Below are 21,681 nucleotides of genomic sequence, written 5' to 3' on the forward strand. Positions count from 1 at the left end.
TCATTGATTGTGTAGGGCAGCTTCTAGAATTAGCCTAAAATTATAATTATAGTGAATTGTTATTTCAATTGCTTAGTATTAGGGCATTTTTTATATTTTTCATTATTAATAGGCTGATACATTACCTTGAGCTACAGAATATCTTCACCACCATACATTTCCATCTCCTCCCCCTCTCTCCATTCCTTTCAAGCGCACAGAGGGGCTTTCAAGAGTTTAAATATATGTTTCACTATCAAGGTTCCCGAACAGATTTACCTTAGTTTCCCAAATAAAGCACTGGGTAGCTGCACAAACCAGGTTGGAGAGCCCAGGCATAGAGTTTGGGGGGGAATATCACCCGTCGTGCTACGAGAGGATGCATGCTCTTCCAACAGCAATGCTGCCATAGTGCAGCTGGAGGTGGGAGACAATGTCTAGGCCAGGCTCTTGGCTAACAGGAGAGTCTACGAAGATTCTGGAAACTACAACACCTTCCGTGAAATTCTGCTCTTCAACTATTATTAACAAGTTTACAGTCCATTTGGCTATATACAACAAGGGTTTTCAGAAATTCTCTCAACTGTATGAAAGTAAAATAAAATCTAGTTGTACTCTTTGATTGAACTTCGATGTTGACACTGGGCTGGGTGTATTTGACAAACGTATTTCTTGCATCATTGTGACTGGTGCACTGATCAAAGGTCATGGTCTACTGTAGTAGTTGTGGTTTGGGTTAACCCTTCACACTCGTACCCGGGTTAAAAATGGCAAATTTAGGCACTGAACCTAAATTGGAATGCAGTGGCTGCACAGTAACATTCTATACATGACGTCAGAGCTCAGGCTCTTCACAGGTTGACTGACAGCCATTCTGATATTGAACACCACATGCGACAAGATGCTGCCCCCATCACTCCCGCTAAGTGAGCAAATTTTCCACATTTCTTGTGAATAATCCTAACACGGTTGAGATTTGAAGTATAAATGAGCCATATCCCTGCGAGTGAGCAAGATTCAACTAGAAACATATTAAAGATACTCTAATTTAGCGTAACAGGGTGGCCATTTGTGAGTGGTGTTTATATTTATTTAGATTTGCACAATTGTTTTACCACCGAATAAATTATGACACTTCCTACAACGACACCACATTAAAGAAGGTTTTATTAAAATGAGAATTAAACACTAACAGGGTGCAAAGTGATTTCAGGGGCACAGAAAATCTCAAAAATAATATATACAAAAAAAAAAGCTAAGAATTTCAAATCAAATCTGATTGTCACATACACATGGTTAGCAGATGTTAATGCGAGTGTAGCGAAATGCTTGTGCTTCTAGTGCCGACCATGCAGTAATATCTAACAAGTAATCTAACCATTTCACAACAACTAACTTATATACACACACAAAAGTGTAAAGGAATATGTACATATATGGATGAGCAATGGTCGAACAGCATAGGCAAGATGCAGTAGATGGTAGAGGTCGGTCGACCGATTATGATTTTGTAACCCTGATACCGATTATTGGAGTACCAAAAAAAAGCAGATAACGATTAATCTGCCGATTTTTTATATATTTTTAAAAATGACAATTACAACAATACTGAATGAACACTTATTTTAACACATCAATAAAATCAATGTAGTCTCAAATAAATAATGAAGCGTGTTGAACATTTAGTTTTATTTGCGTTTAAGAGCAATTTGAGGCCACGGAAGGAGAGTTGTATGGCATTGAAGCTGGTCTGGAGGTTAGTTAACACAGTGTCCAAAGAAGGGCCAGAAGTATACAGAATGGTGTCATCTGTGTAGAGGTGGATCAGAGACTCACCAGCAGCAAGAGCGACATCCTTGATGTATACAGAGAAGAGAGTCGGTCCGAGAATTTAACCATGTGGCACCCCCATAGAGACTGCCAGAGGTCCGGACAACAGGCCCTCCGATTTGACACACTGAGCTCTATCAGAGAAGTAGTTGGTGAACCAGGCAAGACAATCATTTGAGAAACCAAGGCTGTTGAGTCTGCCAATAAGAATGTGGTGATTGACAGAGTCGAAAGCCTTGGCCAGGTCGATGAATATGGCTGCACAGTAATGTCTCTTATCGATGGCTGTTATGATATCGTTAAGGCCCTTGAGCGTGGCTGAGCTGCACCCACGACCAGCTCGGAAACCAGATTGCATAAAGGAGAAGGTACAATGTGATTCAAAATGTTCAGTAATCGGTTTGTTAACTTGGCTTTCGAAGACCTTAGAGATGCAGGGTATGATAGATATAGGCCTGTAGCAGTTCGGGTCTAGAGTGTCTCCCCCTTTGAAGAGGGGAATGACCGCGGCAGCTTTCCAATCTTTGGGAATCTCAGACGATACAAAAGAGAGGTTGAACAGGCTAGTAATAGGGGTTGCAACAATTTCGGCAGATAATTTAAGAAAGAGAGGGTCCAGATTGTCTAGCCCGGATGATTTGTTGGGGTCCAGATTTTGTAGCTTTCAGAACATCAGCTATCTGGATATGGGTGAAGGAGAAATGGTGGAGGGTGCCGGGCAGTTGACCGGGGTAGGGGTAGCCAGGTGGAAAGCACGGCCAGCCGTAGAGAAATGCTTATTGAAATTCTCAATTATAGTGGATTTGTCGGTTGTAACAGTGTTTCCTAGCCTCAGAGCAGTGGGTAGCTGGGATGAGGTGCTCTTATTCTCCTGGGACACTGTAAAGTCCATGAACTTTTGAGTTTGTACGGCAGTATGCAAATTTCTGTTTTAAAAAAGCTAGCCTTAACTTTCCAAACTGCCTGTGTATATTGGTTCCTAACTTCCCTGAAAAGTTGCATATCACGGGGGCTATTCGATGCTAATGCAGAACGCCACAGGATGTTTTAGGGAGCGTTTGACAGTGATGAGGGGTGGACGTTTGCTCGCAGACCCATTACGGATGCAGGCAATGAGGCAGTGATCGCTGAGATCTTGGTTGAAAACAGCAGAGGTGTATTTGGAGGGTGAGTTAGTTAGGATGATATCTATGAGGGTGCCCGTGTTTACGGATTTGGGATTATATCTGGTAGGTTCATTGATAAATTGTGTGAGATTGAGGGCATCAAGCTTAGATTGTAGGATGGCCGGGGTGTTAAGCATGTCCCAGTTTAGGTCACCTAGCAGCACGAGCTCAGAAGATAGATGGGGGGCAATCAAATCACATATGGTGTCGAGGGCACAGCTGGGGGCAGAGGGTGGTCTATAGCAAGCGGCAACGGTGAGAGACTTGTTTCTAGAAAGGTTAATTTTTAGAAGTAGAAGCTCAAATTGTTTGGGTACAGACCTGGATAGTAAGACAGAACCCTGCAGGTTATCTTTGCAGTAAATTGCAACACCACCCCCTTTGGCAGTTCGATCTTGTCAGAAAATGTTATAGTTAGGAATGGAAATTAAGGTTTTTGGTGGTCTTCCTAAACCAGGATTGTGACATGGCTAGGATATCCGGATTGGTGGAGTGTGCTAGGGCAGTGAATAAAACAAACTTAGGGAGGAGGCTTCTAATGTTAACATGAAACCAAGGCTTTTACGGTTGCGGAAGTCAACAAATGAGAGAGCCTGGGGGATGGGAGTGGAGGTAGACACTAGAGGTAGACACTGCAGGGCATGGACTAACCTCTACATCACCGGAGGAACAGAGGAGGAGTAGGATAAGGGTACGGCTAAAGGCTAACAGAACTGGACGCCTAGTACGTTCAGAACAGAGTAAAAGGAGCAGATTTCTGGGCACGGTAGAATATATTCAAGGGATAATGTACAGACAAAGGTATGGTAGGATGTGAATACAGTGGGGGTAAACCTGTTCATATAGTGATAATGAAAGATATAGTCTCTAGAAATAGCATTTAAACCAGGTGATGTCACTGCGTGTGTGGGGGGTGGAACTAAATTGTTAGCAGAGACGTGTTGAGCAGTGCTAGAGACTCTACAGTGAAATAAAACAATAGTTACAAACCAGGACAGCAATCAACACGGCATGGTGACGTTAGGGAAAGGCATGTTGATCATTCAAGTCCAATGCGTGGCTTCAAGCAGCAAGGGGCTAGCAGGCTAACAGAAAGGCCTTAGAGGGATGACGCGACGGAGGGAAGTCTGTTGTGCCCCCCTCGTGCAGTTACATCAGCGGACGGATCAACAAGGCTCCGTGTGGAAAACCAGGCCAATTGGCAAAATATGTATAGTGGCCGAAGAAATATGTCCGAAGGGCCTCTTAAATTTATGGCTGCGATCCCCATACAGGGATCAACATCCGCGGAAATTTCAGAGTGACTAACTATAAATACAACATAACATTAAAACATTCTTGAAAATGCAAGTGTCTTACATCCTTCAAAAGATTAGAATCTTGGTAATCAAACTACGTTTTCCGATTTAAAATAGCTATTACAGAGAACAAATGTTTGAGAAGAGCGATCAACATCAAACATTTTCTGCCATGACAGTTGGCACATTCACATCTGAAGGTAAAATTATGACTTACATTCTGATATCTTGCTCTTATTTCTCTTCCTGAGTGTCCCAGTGATCAAATGAAGTCACATTTTTTTTATAAAATCCATTTTTATAGCCTAAAACGAAACATTTTGTAAACCGTTTGTGTCGTGAATTCCATCTCTATTAACTTTTGACGGAGCATTCGACGTAATTACACACTAAACAATCGTTTATCTAGTCATAGTTGGTTTCAGTGCAATCCTCTGGATATTTGCAACACAGCCAAACTTGTTTTTTTTGCGGGGAGTATTGACCGAAGTGAACTGATTTGAAGACAACGCGCAATGACTTCATTGTGCACCAATAATATTAGTGAAGCTTTGTTGATTGACTGTATTTCTGCCCAATGACCACTGATCTTCTTGAAATCTAGCTGGGTAGATAGCCAATGAGCTGAGGTAAACGCCAGTATGTGATGGTTATGGGTTGGACCACCATCCTTTGTTTGTAAACGCATGCATAACGAACTTCATTCTCACCATTGACCATCAGACGAGTTGCAGTCACGCTTGTTACGCACAGCAGTGTTTTGGAAAGTAGTATTTTGGAAAGTGTTTTTTCAACGATTTCATTGAAGACATCATGGCAAATAAATCAGGAAAAGCGAAGTCCAAGTATTCAGATTTGCACCAGATTGATCGGGAAAGTGAGACAGATTTTTTTGTTTGAGGAATCTTGTTGTATATAGTTATTTGAACTGTTGTATATAGTTATAGGTCATTTAACCAATTCGGCCACTTGGGTACATTTGGGCAACTTGTGTGGGACACCTGGGTGACTTCATGCTAAATGTCATGTAGCTCACCCATTCCTGAAGTTATCAGTCTGAAACTTTGCACACCTACAGCTGCCCTCTTGTGTTATCCATCAAAATTATCTCCAGCATCCTATTCTAGTACACGTGAAAGATGATGCTACAACAAAAACAGAAACCGTATACTCTCTCTTTTCTTCCACCAGATCTACTGTGTTATATTATCCTACATTCAATTAACATTTCCACAACCTTCAATTTGTAAGTCGCTCTGGATAAGAGCGTCTGCTAAATGACTTAAATGTAATGTAAATGGATAAAGGTGTCTGCTAAAATGGCATATATTATTAGTCTACTTTGACTCCAACTACCTGCAGTGTAGTTACCATTCCATTCCAATAGATGGCAGCCAAATCTAGTTGAAGTCACTACTTTAACGACAGGGACATGGGATTAGTGCACACTGAAAATAGTTTTATCTTCAAAGCAAGTTTCTGGTTACACTTGAACCTGTTGTTATAGTGGACAAGCTAACATATACTATTTTTATATAAGGCGCATGCATTATGTCTATGACTTCAGTTAGGCTAGATTTACTAAATAAACTGGTTTTATTCAATGCCTTTGCTTCTGGGTATGCGCGCTTTACGGAAGAAATGACACACACCTAGTCCTATTCTCCCTTGTGCCCAAAGGGTGAACTGGCGATAAACTGCCAGCCTGTATGCTCTGCAAACAAAATCATAAGAAAAGTCAGACTGATACCGAAACAAAATCAATGTATTATAATGAGCTTTCATGAATCATGATGCTGTCTGCGATTCAAACTCCAGTCGTCTAATCTAAAAGGTAAGTGTGTTACCATCGCGCTGGTGATAAATATCGTTATAGGATACTGATTGTATATATTGAGCACCTATCCACTACTGATATTAACCATAATTTATCATCAAAAAAACATTTCACCAATTATTTAACTGGCATATCGGCTGCTGACTGGTCGAGTAACCTCTTCTGCCACGAAGTCCTTCATAGGGATTAGTGACACGTCTAATAAATACATCGCCATCCAGAAAAACTGAAAGGAACCTCAGACTGGATGTAAAACAGCTACCCTCTGCTGGGATTTTGTGCTGTATCGCCACCATCTCTACAACACACACACTCCTACTCTAGCCATTTCCTGGCAGCATCCCCACTAACACCTGTTTGTGTTTGGCTACGCAGAACCTCTAGCTAAGGTGTTTCAGGCAGCATATGTGTTGTTACTATTACGAGAATAAATTATTTGATCTGGGGCAATGATCAGGGGTAGAAGATGTTAAGGAGCCTAATAGTCATACACATGGCGCTCCGGTACCGCTTGCCGTGTGGTAGCAGAGAAAACAGGCTATAACTTGAGTGACTGGAATCTGACAATTTTATGGGCTTTCCTCTGACACCGCCTATCATATAGGTCCTGATGGCAGGCAGCTTGGCCCCAGTGATCTACTGTGCCATACACACTAGCCTCTGTAGAGCCTTACAGTCAGATGCTGACCAGTTGCTACACCAGGCGGTGATGCAACCGGTCAGGATGCTCTCGATGGTGCAGCTATAGAACGTCTTGAGGATCTGGGGACTCATGCCAAATCTTTTCAGTCTCCTGGGGGGGTGTTCTCGTGCCCTCACAACTGTCTTGGTTTGCTTGGACCATGTTAATTCGTTGGTGATGTGGACACCAAGGAACTTGAAGATCTCAACATGCTCCACTAAAGCCCTGTCGATGTTAATGGGGGCCTGTTCGGCCCGCCTTTTCCTGTCGTCCACGATCAGCTCCTTTGTCTTGCTCACATTCAGGGAGAGGTTGTTGTTCTGGCCCCACACGGCCAGTTCTCTGACCTCCTCCCTAAAGGCGGTCTCATCGTTGATCAGGCCAATCACTGTTGTGTTGTCAGCAAATGGGTGTTGGAGTCTTTCAACCACGACTGTGTGTTCAAACACAAGGGGTACAGTAGGGGCCTATGTACACACCCATGATGGGCCCCAGTGTTGAGGATCAGCGTGGCAGATGTGTTGTTGCCTACACTTAGCACCTGGGGTTGGCCCGTCAGGAAGTCCAGGATCCAGTTGCAGAGGGAGGTGTTTAGTCCCAGGGTCCTTAGCTTAGTGATGAGCTTCGAGGGTATGATGGTGTTGAACGCTAAGCTGTAGTCAATTAACAGCATTCTTACATAGGTGTTTGGTTTGTCCAGGTGGGAACGGGCAGTGTGGAGTGCGATGGAGTCATCTGTGGTTCTCTTGGGGCTGTATGCGAATTGGAGTATGTCTAGGGTATTCGGGAAAATTCTGTTGATGTGAGCCATGACCAGCCTTACAAAGCACTTCATGGCTACCAATGTTAGTGCCAAGGGCGGTAATCATTTAGGCAGGTTACCGCCGCTTCCACAGATTCTATGGTGGTCTGCTTGAAACATGTAGGTATTACAGACTTGGTCAGGGAGAGGTTGAAAATGTCAGTGAAGACTTGCCAGTTAGTCCGCACATGCTATGAGTACACGTCATGGTAATCCGTCTGGCCCCACGGCTTTGTGAATGTTGACCTGTTTAAAGGTCTTACTCACATCGGTAACCGAGAGCGTTATCAGTCATCCAGAACAGCTGGTGCTCTCGTGCATGCTTCAGTGATGCTTGCATTGAAGCGAGCATAAAAGGCATTTAGCTCGTCTAGTAGGCTCGCATCAATTGGCAGCTCGCGTCTGGGTTTCCCTTTGTAGTCCGTAATAGTTCAAGCCCTTCCACATCGGACGAGCGTCAAAGCCGGTGTAGTAGGATTTAATCTTAATCCTGTATTGAAGCTTTGCTTGTTTGATGGTTCATCTGAAGGCATAGCGGGATTTATCATAAGCGTCCAAATTAGTATCCGGCTCCTTGAAAGCGGCAGCTCTAGCGTTTAGATCGATGTTGATGTTGCCTGTAATCCATGGCTTCTGGTTGGGATATGTACAGTTGAAGTCAGAGGTTTACATACAACTAAGCCAAATACATTTAAACTCAGTTTCACAATTCCCTACATTTAAATCCTAGTAAAAATTCTGTTTTAGGTCAGTTAAGATCACCACTTTATTTTAAGAATGTGAAATGTCCGAATAATAGTAGCGAGAATGATTAATTGCAGCTTTTATTTGTTTCATCACATTCCCAGTGGGTCAGAAGTTTACATACACTCAATTAGTATTTGGTAGCATTGCCTTTAAATTGCTTAACTTGGGTCAAATGTTTTGGGCAGCCTTCCGCAATAAGCTGGGTGAACTTTGGCCCATTCCTCCTGACAGAGGTGTAACTAAAATCAGGTTTGTAGGCCTCCTTGCTCACACACGCTTTTTCAGATCTGCCCACATATTCTCTGTAGGCTGAGGTCAGGGCTTTGTGATGGCCACTCCAATACCTTTACTTTGTTCGGCTTGCAAGCCTCGGCCTTTTTCCTCCAAACATAACGATGGTCATTATAGGCAAACCGTTCTATTTCGGTTTCATCAGACCAGAGGACATTTCTCCAAAAAGTACGATCTTTGTCCCCATGTGCAGTTGCAAACTGTAGTCTGGCTTTTTAAGCAGGTTTTGGAGCAGTGGCTTCTTTGCTGAGCGGCCTTTCAGGTTGTCGATATAGGACACGTTTTACTGTGGATATAGATATTTTTGTACCCATTTCCTCCAGGATCTTCACAAGGTCCTTTGCTGTTGTTCTGGGATTGATTTGCACTTTTCGCACCAAAGTACGTTCATCTCTAGGAGAAAGAACGCATCTCCTTCCTGAGCAGTATGACGGCTGTGTGGTCCCATGGTGTTTATACTTGCGTACTATTGTTTGTACAGATGAATGTGGCAACTTCAGGCATTTGGAAATTGCTCCCACGGATAAACCAGACTTGTGGAGGTCTAAAAAAAAATTCTGAGGTCTTGGCTGCTTTTTGATTTTCACATGATGTCAAGCAAAGAGGCACCGAGTTTGGAGGTAGGCCTTGAAATACATACAGGTAAACCTCCAATTGACTCAAATGTCAATTAGCCTATCAGAAGCTTCAAAAGCCATGACATTCTCTGGGATTTTCCAAGCGGTTTAAAAAGGCACAGTCAATTTAGTGTATATTACATTTATGACCCACTGGAATTGTGATAGATTATTTTATTTATAATTCACTGTCTAATCAATTGTTGGAAAATTACTTGTCATGCACAAAGATGTCCTAACAGACTTGCCAAAACTATAGTTCGTTAACTTCTTGGTGACAGGGGGGTAGCTTGGATGAATAAGGTGCCCAGAGTAAACTGCCTGCTACTCTGTCCCAGATGCTAATATATGCATATAATTAGTAGTATTGGATAGAAAACACTGAAGTTTCTAAAACTGTTTGAATGATGTCTGTGAGTATAACAGAACTGAAAACCTGAGAAAAATCCAAACAGGAAGTAGAACATCTGAGGCTTGTAGTTTAACTCAACCCCTATTGTAGATACAGTGGAATATTAGTTGTCTTCCTAAGGCTTCCACTAGATGTCAACAGTCTTTAAAAAGTTGTTTCAGGCTTTTACTGTGAAGTGGGACCAAATGAGAGAGGAATGAGTCAGGCAGAGTGCCACAGGCTCTGAGGTGCAGTCACGAGAGAGTTAACTCTCGTTCCATTGCTTTTCTACAGACAAGAATTCTCCGGTTAGAACATTATTGAAGATTTATGATTAAAACATCCTAAAGATTGATTCTATACTTAGTTTGACAAGTTTCTACGGGCTGTAACGGAACTTTTTGTCCGACGTTCGGCTGGACCTGAATGCGCTTTTGGATTTGTTTACCAAACGCCCTAACAAAATAAGCTATTTGGACATAAATGATGGACATTATCGAACAAAATAAACATTTATTGTGGAACTGCGATTCCTGGGGGTGCATTCTGATGAAGATCAAAGGTAAGTGAATATTTATAATACTATTTTTGACTAATGTTAACTGCGCAACATGGCAGATATTTATTTTGGCTGGTTTGGGCTCTGAGCACCATACTCAGATTATGCTTTTTCAGTAAAGATTTTTTAAAATCTGACACAGCGGTTGCATTAAGAAGTGTATCTAAAGTTCCATGCATAACACTTGAATTTATCAACATTTATAATGTGGCTCTCTGCACAATCACAGCATGTTTTAGAACTACTGAACGTACCGCGCCAATGTAAAAATTAGATTTTTCATGTAAATATGCACTTTATCGAACAAAACATACATGTATTGTGTAACATGAAGTCCTATGAGTGTCAACTGATGAAGATCAAAAGGTGAGTGATTAATTTTCTCTATTTGTGCTTTTTGTGGCTCCTCTCTTTGGCTGGAAAAATGGCTGGGTTTTTCTGTGAGTTGGTGGTGACCTAACAATCATTTGTGGTGCTTTCGCTGTAAAGCATTTTTGAAATCAGACACTGTGGCTCGATTAACGAGAATTACATTTAAAATGGTGTAAAATACTTGTATGCTTGAGGAATTTTAATTATGAGATTTGTTGTTTTGAATTTGGCGCCCTGCACTTTCACTGGCTGTTGGCAACGCTAGCGTCCCACATATCCCAGAGAGGTTAACAAGAAATGTGTGGAGTGGTTGAAAAATGAGTTCTAATGACTCCAACCTAAGTGTATGTAAACTTCCGACTTCAACTGTAAGTAATCAACCCCGAGTCAACACATCTCAAATCAGCTTTGGTGGAAAAGGCACTGTTCGTCACCAAACTGTTCCTGGATGGTTGGGAGAAGTTGCTCTCGGAGGATGTGTTGGTACCATTCTTTATTCATGGCTGTGTTCCAAGGCAAAATTGTGAGTGAGCCCACTCCCTTTGCTGAGAAGCAACCCCACACATGAATGGTCTCAGGATGCTTTACTGTTGGCATGACACAGGACTGATGGTACTGCTCACCTGGTCTTTTCCGGACAAGCTTTTTTCTGGATGCCCCAAACAATCAGAAAATGACTTTACCCCAGTCCTCAGCAGTCCAATCCCTGTACCTTTTGCATAATATCAGTCTGTCCCTGATGTTTTTCCTGGAGAGAAGTGGCTTCTTTGCTGCCCTTCTTTACACCAGGCCATCCTCCAAAAGTCTTCGCCTCACTGTGCGTGCAGATGCACTCACACCTGCCTGCTGCCATTCCTAAGCAAGCTCTGTACTGGTGGTGCCCCGATCTCGAAGCTGAATCAACTTTAGGAGATAGTTCAGCAAGCGCCAGGACCTTCTTGGGCGCCTTGAAGCCTTCTTCAGCGCAATTGAACCGCTCTCCTTGAACATCCGATAAATGGTTGATTTAGGTGCAATCTACTGGCAGCAATATCCTTGCCTGTGAAGCCCTTTTTATGCAAAGCCATGATGGCACGTGTTTCCTTGCAGGTAACCATGGTTGACAGAGGAAGAACAATGAATACAAGCAACACCCTCCTTTTGAAGCTTCCAGTCTGTTATTTGAACTCAATCAGCGTGAACGTGCTCTCCAGCCTTGCCCTCGTCAACACTCACACCTGTGTTAACGAGAGAAATCACTGACATGTCAGCTGGTCCTTTTGTGGCAGGGCTGAAATGCAAATTAACTTAATCCCCAAAAACATTTTAACTGCGTGGCAAATAGGGACTGTGCAATTCATCTGATCACTCTTCATAACAATCTGGAATATATGCAAATTGTCATACAAACTGAGGCAGCAGACTGAAAATTAATATTTGTGTCATTCTCAAAACCTTTGGCCACGACTGTAGCTGTTTTATTAAAGCCTTTTAACGGCTGCTTGTTTTCACTGGTTGTAGTTGGATGATGAATTTTTAAATAATGTTTATTTGGTGTAGACTGAAGTGTTGCATGTCCCATGGCAGGATGAGACCCCTGAGAGACATGGTGGATCAGAGAGAACCCTCTTCCCCAGACTAAAATTTTAAAAATCTTTTTAAAATCGAGACAAGGTCACACAAAAGCATTTTTTTCTAACGACAGGACAGTGGGATGGGGTTACTATGGGTTTTAAAGTGTTACAAGCTTCAAGAGAGGATCTGAAATAGACTTTTAAAAAGAGAGGATATCATAGTCTATTCTGGCTAGAGTAGTCAGTCTCCGGCTTATATTTAATATTTTTTTTAAATGTTTAAGTATCCAGCTAATGTTTGTGCTGCAGTTAAATACTGCATAGAGACATGTGTATAACTTTTCAAACCAAGGCCATAAGAGTTCACCTGTTTAACAAAGCAGATCAATTAGTAACCAGACATAGGTATCATGGCTAAAGCCAAAATGCAATTGTGTTTGAAGTTACTGTAGCCAATAAAACAACCAACGCATACGTTTCCTGCTGACCACTGGTGTAGATGGAACATTATGTCAGTAAGGACTACAGCACAATGTTGCGTGACTTCTTGTGTCAGACGTCTTTATACAGTATGAGATGTTTAATAGACGGAGCACTTACTTGCAGAGTAGTGTCAAAAACAACGAGCTTGGAGCTGGTAGGAACAATGTCGTAGCACTTGTGTGACTTCATAAAGCGCATGTAGATATCCCTTTCGGATTCTTCAACAGCTGAAAGTAAAGCAGATATTATACTTTCTTACGGGAAAATATTCAAAAAAATATCCAAAACAGGAATAGTCATACAACAATTTGTGCTTTGACCAGTAATGAGAAGGTAAAAGGGGTTCACTGAGTCATGATTTGCCCTATGCACATCTCAGTGGCATAATCTCTGAAAAAAATATATATAAACGCAACATGTAAAGTGTTGGTCCCATGTTTCATGAGCTGAAATAAGACCCCAGAAGTGTCTCGTAAGCTTAGTGCGTATTTCTCTAAATAATATTGTGCACAAAATGCATTTACATCCCTGTTAGTGAGCATTTCACCTTTGCCAAGATTATCAATCCACCTGACAGGTGTGGCATACGAAGAAGCTGATTAAACAGCATCATCATTACACAGGTGCACCTTGTGCTGGGGGCAATAAAAGGCCACTAAAATGTGCAGCTGTGTCACACAACGCCACAGATGTCTCGAGTTGAGGGAGCGTGCAGTTGGCATGCTGACTGCAGGAATGTCCACCAAGGTTGCTGTCCACCCGGCCTCACAACCGCAGACCACGTGTAACCACACCAGCCCAGGACCTCCACAGTCGGCTTCTTCACCTGCAGGATCGTCTGAGACCAGCCTACCAGACAGATGATGAAACATAATTATTTCTGTCTGTAATAAAGCCCTTTCATGGGAAAAAACAAAAACAAATTCTGATTGGCTGGGCCTTGCTCCCCAGTGGATGGGCCAGCCCTCCCAGGCCCACCCATGGCTGCGCCCTTGCACAGTCATGTGAAATCCATAGATTAGGGCCAAATGAATTTATTTCAATTGACTGATTTTCTTAACTGTAACTCACTAAAATCATTGAAATTGTTGCGTTTATATCTTTTTCAGTATACATGGGGAAGTAGTCCCAGGCATTTTCATACAAAATCTCTCTCAAAACCTCCACATCGTTGTGAGTGATATCCTTAGTGTCTGATATCACCTCTCTTCTCAAAGGACTTGAATTTAAAAAGGTATATTCAATTAACTAAGAAAGCTGGTGTCTCAAACGCTGACTACTCAAACGCAATCTCTGCTAATTCTCACAGTAAAAATACACTAAAAACAGCCTTTTGTTAAGCCCTCAAGACAAGAGCAGTCATTTCTTCTGTGGTTGGATGGAGCAACCATGCTCCCCACACCAAAATATCTTTGTAATGAGTCGAGACTATTTGGTCTACATCGTCTGGACTTTGCCAGACATTCTGCCTGTGATTTGTACCGACGCTGCAATCTTACTTCTGCGCTGTCTGTACACCTGCTACAACTCCCGGTTTGTGTATCGGGTAAATGCATACAAATGACAGCTCCACTCCCATGGCTTTAGCCCCATCAGTTCCAATGACTGAGGGCTGTGTCGACACCTTAGCCAATAATCAAAGCCCAGGTATATACAGTTGAAGTCGGAAGTTTACATACACCTTAGCCAAATACATTTAAACTCTGTATTTCACAATTCCTGGCATTTAATCCTAGTAAAAAATTCCCTGTCTTAGGTCAGTTATGGCCACCATTTTATTTTAAGAATGTGAAATGTCAGAATAATAGTACAGAGAACTATTTATTTCAGCTTTTATTTCTTTCATCACATTCCCAGTGGGTCAGAAGGTTATATACACTCAATTAGTATTTGGTGGCATTGCCTTTAAATTGTTTAACTTGTTGGGCAGCCTTTCACAAGCTTCCCACAATAAGTTGGATGAATTTTGGCCCATTCCTCCTGACAGAGCTGGTGTAACCGAGTCAGGTTTGTAGGCCTTGCTCGCACACGCTTTCAGTTCTGCCTACAAATTCTGTAGGATTGATGTCAGGTCTTTGTGATGGCCACTCCAATACCTTGACATTGTTGTCCTTAATCCATTTTGACACAACTTTGGAAGTATGCTTGTGGTCATTGTCTATTTGGAAGACCCATTTATGACCAAGCTTTAACTTCCTGACTGATGTCTATATTGAAGCAACATCTCAAGACAATTTTCCTACCTCATGATGCCATCTATTTTGTGAAGTGCACCAGTCCCTCCTGCAGCAAAGCAACCCCACAACATGACGCTGCCACCCCCGTGCTTCACGGTTGGGATGGTGTTCTTCGGCTTGCAAGCCTCCCCTTTTTCCTCCAAACATAACGATGGTCTTATTGGCCAAACAGTTCTATTTTTGTTTCATCAGACCAGAGGGCATTTCTCCAAAAAAAGCACAATCTTTGTTCCCATGTGCAGTTGCAAACCGTCTGGCTTTTTATGCAGGTTTTGGAGCAGTGGATTCTTCCTTGCTGAGCGGCCTTTCAGGTTATGTCGATATAGGACTCGTTTTCCTTTGGACATAGATACTTTTGTACCCGTTTCCTCCAGCATCTTCACAAGGTCCTTTGCTGTTGTTCTGCGATTGATTTGCACTTTTCGCACCAAAGTACTTTAATCTCTAGGCGTCTCCTTCCTGAGCTGTATGACTGCTTCATGGTCCAATGGTGTTTATACGTGCGTACTATTGTTTGTACAGATGAATGTGGTACCTTCAGGCTTTTGGAAATTGCTCCCAAGGATGAAACAGACTTGTGGAGGTCTACAATTTTTATTTCTGAGGTCTTGCTGATTTCTTTTGATTTTCCCATGATGTCAAGCAAAGAGGCACTGAGTTTGAAGGTAGGCTTTGAAATATAAATGGCTGCTGCCCAAAGCCATTGCCTCACAATCACACACACCGAATAAGCGGCCCAAACAATCTCCCAGTAAAACTGCTCTGAGCATTTAGATTTACCACTGAGCACAGGAATGACACTCCAGCCATCAGCCATTTTGAAGAGCCTCAATGATTAATATTTGACCAACGTGGAAAGAAGGTAGTAGTAGTCTGCCTATTATCCCACATGGCCAATCATCCGGTAGGCTAATATTTGTGGCTTAATTTATATAACACGGGGAGGAAAAACATACAGTATAAATAGGATTGAGAGATGTCTGATGTTGATCCATTTATGGAGTCAGATATCAAGTCTATTTCCATTAGAATGGTCTATTAATAAAAGAACTTGGCATGTTTATTTTGCAACTGTCACTGTAAAAGATTAAAACTCTGGCCACATATCAACAGAAACATGATAAACTTTGTCATTGTTCTCAAGTTTATCAATCTCTTTCTGATGTACGTATTATTTTCAGAAATGTATATTTAGTATGAAATGTAGTTCTACTAAGGCAATCATCCACTAAACAGCACCTCTATGAATGGGCCTAGCAAGCAGAACTTTCATCCAATAATTTCCTATATCGCAACCTGTCAACTCAACCCCCCTCCCCCACACCATGATCTGTGTAGCAAGCAGCATGTTTACTGACTATGCTGCGTGTACAATGCATGCTGTGCAATGTGATGCAACACAGAATGAGAGCTGCTGACACAGGAAAAACCCTCAGCGCTGACGTATCCGGATCACATTGAACGCTACACAGGGCACCCTGTATGAAGACAACCACGTCAATGAACATGATCCTGCATAATGTAAGCCAGGCTATTCTAAGCACTCCTCCAGAGTCCATGAAGGCAAATCGTGAAAAATCCATGGATTGTTCTTAGTTCAGAACAGTTGCAGATAGAGACGTGAAGTATAGAACGGGCATGACTCGCCATCCAGTGGACAAATGAGGAAACACTGGTCTATGCATGCTGCAGCGCTGTATTTGAGATTGCTGCCAAGCTGAACATCACATTGTGGCTGGAGGCAGCCAACAGATTAGCAGGGACGACAGCGAACTAGGCCCCGCCCACCCACCACGGACGGAATCCCCTTCATGATCACAATGACGTCCCTGCCCATCCAGTAAAGCTTCTATACATGGTTATAACGATGGGCTACATAGCTGGTATACAAGCTCGGTTCCACCTTTGATATATTCACAATGCAGCACATGTAGCCTATGCATGCACAAAAAAAAATGGGTTAACATTATATGGTTTTAATATTAGGCTACACCACAAGAATAAAATATGATCCATGGGCTGCCGGGAAAATTAATTGACCACTAAATGCGTAGATGACATGACTTAAAGGCATCATGTAGGCCTACTTTTAAAGTGATTGGAAGATTCAATCATCAATGGGCTAAACTTGAATAGGTAAACTATAGTATAGTTTAGGGCTAATTACATAGAAATCATCAAATCTACACTGAACAAAAAACATAACGCAAAAACATACAACAATATGAAAGATTTTACTCAGTCACATGGAGGATAAATAAATAAGGCCCTAATCTATGTATTGCACATAACGAATGCAGATGTGCATCTGTTGGTCACAGATACCTGTGGAATGTTGTCTCACTCCTTTTCAATGGCTGTGCGAAGTTGCTGGATATTGGCGGGAACTGAAACACGCTGTTGAACACTTCGATCCAGAGCATCCCAAACATGCTCATTGGGTGACATGTCTGGTGAGTATGCAGGCCATGGAAATAAATGGGACATTTTCAGCTTCCAGGAATTGTCTACAGAACCTTGCGAAATGGGGCCATGCATTATTATGCTGAACCATGAGGTGATGGTGGTGGATGAATGGCAAACGATAATGGGTCTCAGGATCTCGTCACGGTATCTCTGTGCATTCAAATTGCCATTGATAAAAGGCAATTGCGTTTCTTGTCCGTATTTTATGCCTGCCCACACCATAACCCCACCGCTCACACACACACACACACACACACACACACACACACACACTGGTGGTCTGCAGTTATGAGGCCGATTGGATATACTGCCAAATTCTCTAAAACAACATTGGAGGCACCTTATGGTGAAGAAATGAACATTAAATGATCTGGCAACAGCTCTGGTGGACAGCAGTCAACATGCCAATTGCACGCTCCCTCAACTTGAGACATCTGTGGCATTGTGTTGTTTGACAAAACTGTACATTTTAGAGTGGCCTTTTATTGTCAAATTTGTTCACAATTTGAGAGAAACTTTTTGTGCGTTTGGAAAATGTATAGGATAGTTTATTTCAGCTCATGAAACATGGGAGCAACACTTTACATGTTGCGTGAATATTTTTGTTCAGTATATCATACATCATTCTGATAACTATTTGGCCGATGCATTACCTTGTCAGCTGGCAAAAGGTTATGAATGGATTTGCAGGTCTACTAGTTAAAAAACACAGTTCCAAAGAGCTTACCTTCATCTTCTAGCTCAAGTTTCTTCAGCATGGTTTCAACTAAACTGTCGACCTGTAGACAAGAAGTAAAGGATAGTCAATTAGCTGCTCCTAAAATGTAGCCTTCCCACGTTGCAACTAGACTTCCCAACTGCTACTGATTTGACAGTCGCTGGGTGAGAAACTCCCCTCTTGTGCAGTGGTGTGCCAACACGAAAACGAGAAACACAGTCCAAACGTTTATCGCATAGAAGGCTCCTGTGATTTTCCTAAAGCGTGTATTTCCTTTCTTACTCTGTGTTGGTAAAAATATTAGCGTATCCGTATTTGACTAAACTAGACCGCATTCTCAGGTAGCCTACATCCAGTACTTTAGTCCTGAGCCCGAGACGTAAAATATGAGAGGAAAATACCAATCCCCTATTCAGGTAAAAGTGGAACATTCCAATTTGCTGCAATTGCAGTGAACGACACGTTTGTTCCGGTTTGCGCTTACGCTTCTACACAGTGTGCTCGCCTGCGACATTTTAGAGAACTTTAAATTAATGGATGTTCTAAATGAGCTCACATTTGTGTTTGGGGGATGAAAGATGTTGTAAAGCTCTGTAAATCGCGTCACGCCGGTACTCCAAAAAGCCTCTGAGTGTATCCATCGAATCCAAACTGCCTAATTGGAGAGACAAGCTACACTGTACGTACACTACAAAATAATGCTAAATATGTTTCCGGGGGTTATCAGTTTAACAATGATATACTCTGCATTTTAGTGATGCGTAGGCTACACTATAAAGTGTATAGATTTAAATGCACTGAAGGATCATTAGTTGGTTAATCTTGTCATGTGCTTAACATTTATTTTGCCACTGCAATTGGTTCACAATCAGTCATTGTATTACCCATAATATTTCTTTATTTTTTTTAAAGACATTTGCTGACACCAGATGTTGCTTAGCAGCGCAGTCATAAGTGTCCTGACTTCTCAGGTAGCGATTGATGATTATAATGATGACGACTAGGCTGTATATGGGCCCATGTGATGAATCCAAAGCAACTGTGATCCACAATTAGGACACTCAATTGTACTAGTTTACATGGCATGCCCATATGTCCCCCAAAATACCACCATAGTGCTTTGTAATGTGTAGCCTAGCTTTAAAAAAAGGTTTTAAAAAGTTAGAAAACTGTGCATACTAAAATGGATGAATTTGCAGTGTTGAGTACTGCCAACCAGGGCAAGATAACCATCAGTTATTATACAAACATTCAGAACTCTTTGTATATGCTAAAAACTATAGCTTTGCTGTTTGCATACCTCCATGTGTTCTTACATCTATATGTGATCAAATGCAGAAGCTGGAAGAGCCACACCTCTTAAATGTCTTGTATGATTTACACAGAGGACAAGGTAGGGATTTGTGTCTGCAAGTGAACATGCCTGGCTGAACTCATACACGCAGTGGATCCTTTCATGTGTGGCTCTGTGAAACTCCTGTAAAAACAACACAGGACTACACACAATCATTGCTCTCACCTGAAGCATACCCAACAGAGGGCATTGTGGGAAGTACAACCTTATGGCTTCACAGGTGTTCAATGGGTCAAGTTCATTATCTCCAAATGGGAACACATTTTTTCAAACACAATCTAAGCTCATTGCACACTGTTCATGTTAGAGGGACAAACAATGCTTCAAAATATTAACATTAGTGCTCCAAAACGATTTATCCTATGAACATTAACAGCCCTTGGTCTGCAGCTATCATAGGAAGCTGAAAAGCACTAGGCGAGAGTGGATGTATGACTGAACAATTATACATTAGAGGGCCAGTCAATTCTGATTAGTCTGGTTTGTTTTGGCAGAGGTGCAGTAGGTGGCATGCAGAAATGTGCAGAACATCTGGGTTGGAGGAGAGGGGGGGGGGGTTAGGCCATCATAACCAAATTCCTCTGGGATGACTCATTGGGCGTGGCAGACAAACAGAAGCTCTGGTGAGCAAAACAAGCTGCCCCAACTTCACCAGAACTCACTAGAGAACAAACCATGAGAACTGTTTTAGAGGAAAACAAATTACCTAAAACATTTAACACTGTAAGAAGTCAAACTTTGATGTGAATATTTAGTAAGAGCTGTAACAGGTTTTGAAATGTTTGGTTATGTCTATCAGAACAAATGATGTCTCTTGTAGTTATTTTTGAACAGCTCAGAGTAAAGGTGTGGATGTGGAGCACGAGTCATTTACTTCTCATCTCCAGTGTTTCACCCAAATCAAACGATATGTGGAAATGATTGAAAACATTTCACATTGTTTACATTTTTCACATTCTTGTTTAATTTCAAGGCAAAGCTGAACGGAGTGTCTTCCCGTTTACAAATGAATCTACCAAGGAGGCCATGTTGATGCAGTGATTCATTAAATTGTATGCAGATGACAACACATTCTTCAGACTCACACTTCACGATGTAGAATGTGCCATGATCAATCAACACTTTGGTGCTGGACCTGTCGGTGTAATATTAAAACAGTGAAGTGTGGAATGTGGAAAGTTATCTATAGGAGGAGAGAAAGCTAGAGATGAGACTTTTGAGATATCTCTAGAAGGTGTTGAGCATTGTGGTTGTCATCTAGTCTCTTTAGCCTGGTCCCAGATCTGTTTGAGCCAACTGCCATTGTCATTGCCACGGCAAACAGCATGACAATGACCATAGAAGTTTGCAAGATAGTACAAACTGATCTGGGAGCAGGCTAGTGTCTCTCCACTGGCTATGTAAAACCGGTGAATCACTTGGCAGAGATAGAGGGACACCAAACCCTTGTGAGGATTTCTGAGAGGCAATTTCACGGGGACAACACAATTTAATTCAAGTTAAATAACCAATTAAAACTGCTGGAGGATGAACAAAATGCTCTTTGTACCTTACTGAGCCTCAGCTTTCTATGGAGTCATGCCCGCACACAACTCCAGTGCTTAGCCTAACTGTACAAAGCACAAACGACTTCACTACACAGTCCAGAATAAAAATGTCTCAAGTCATATTGTACAGCTGTAGCAAGTTTTAACCCTATATGGACGCCTTCATACAACAAGCACTCTGCGCTCAGAAACCAATGTCTGTCTGTCTGTGTGCCTGTGCGCACGTGTGTGTAAATTGGGGGAAACTGAGATGATACACTTGTCATGAAACTGAGACCACAGTCTTCAGCCCTCTGAGGAGTGATGTTGACTTGCCATTAACATCTGCTGAGTAAAGCCATTAAACCCTGCAGAGATGGCCTATGCGGGAGACGACAAGTCAATTTTGCCCTTGGACATTCTGACTTTCTCAAGTGACCAAATGTGAAAACAGCACATTTGAAAGAGAGAGAGGGGTGAGTGAGTGAATAAATAAATAAATGAGAGTGAGAGAAAGACAGCAGCACAAATCAGATTAGGACTATTGAGCAGAGTTTAACCCCCTCAAACTGAACTCTGGACCTCTAAGCCAGTTCCACTGCATTTTTCATTGTTCCCCTCGTCATGGACTGATTTAGACCAGGGACACATGGTGTGTCCAATTAATTATCAGGTAGAACAGAAAACCAGCAGGCTCCGGACTTCGTGGGGTAAGAGTTAAGTACCCCTGGTTTAACCTGTCTTAACCTAGCTATGGACTAGACTGTATGTAT

General features: G+C 42.0%; 1 protein-coding gene across 4 annotated transcripts in view; it reads right to left on the minus strand.

Annotated features, from left to right (window-relative positions):
• The window catches only part of LOC115104898 (5'-AMP-activated protein kinase subunit gamma-1-like), a 126,809-nt gene that overhangs the window by 22,737 nt on the left and 82,391 nt on the right, over window positions 1-21,681 (minus strand). For all 4 annotated transcript variants that reach the window (XM_065006979.1, XM_029626288.2, XM_029626296.2 and 1 more), the window contains 2 exons: window positions 18,038-18,089; window positions 12,725-12,834 (listed from right to left, as the gene is read on the minus strand). In XM_065006979.1, coding sequence (XP_064863051.1) covers window positions 12,725-12,834; window positions 18,038-18,089 — 162 coding nt within the window. The remainder of the gene's footprint in view (window positions 1-12,724; window positions 12,835-18,037; window positions 18,090-21,681) is intronic.

This window comes from Oncorhynchus nerka, linkage group LG22, assembly GCF_034236695.1.
Source record: "Oncorhynchus nerka isolate Pitt River linkage group LG22, Oner_Uvic_2.0, whole genome shotgun sequence".
Lineage (NCBI taxonomy): Eukaryota > Metazoa > Chordata > Actinopteri > Salmoniformes > Salmonidae > Oncorhynchus > Oncorhynchus nerka.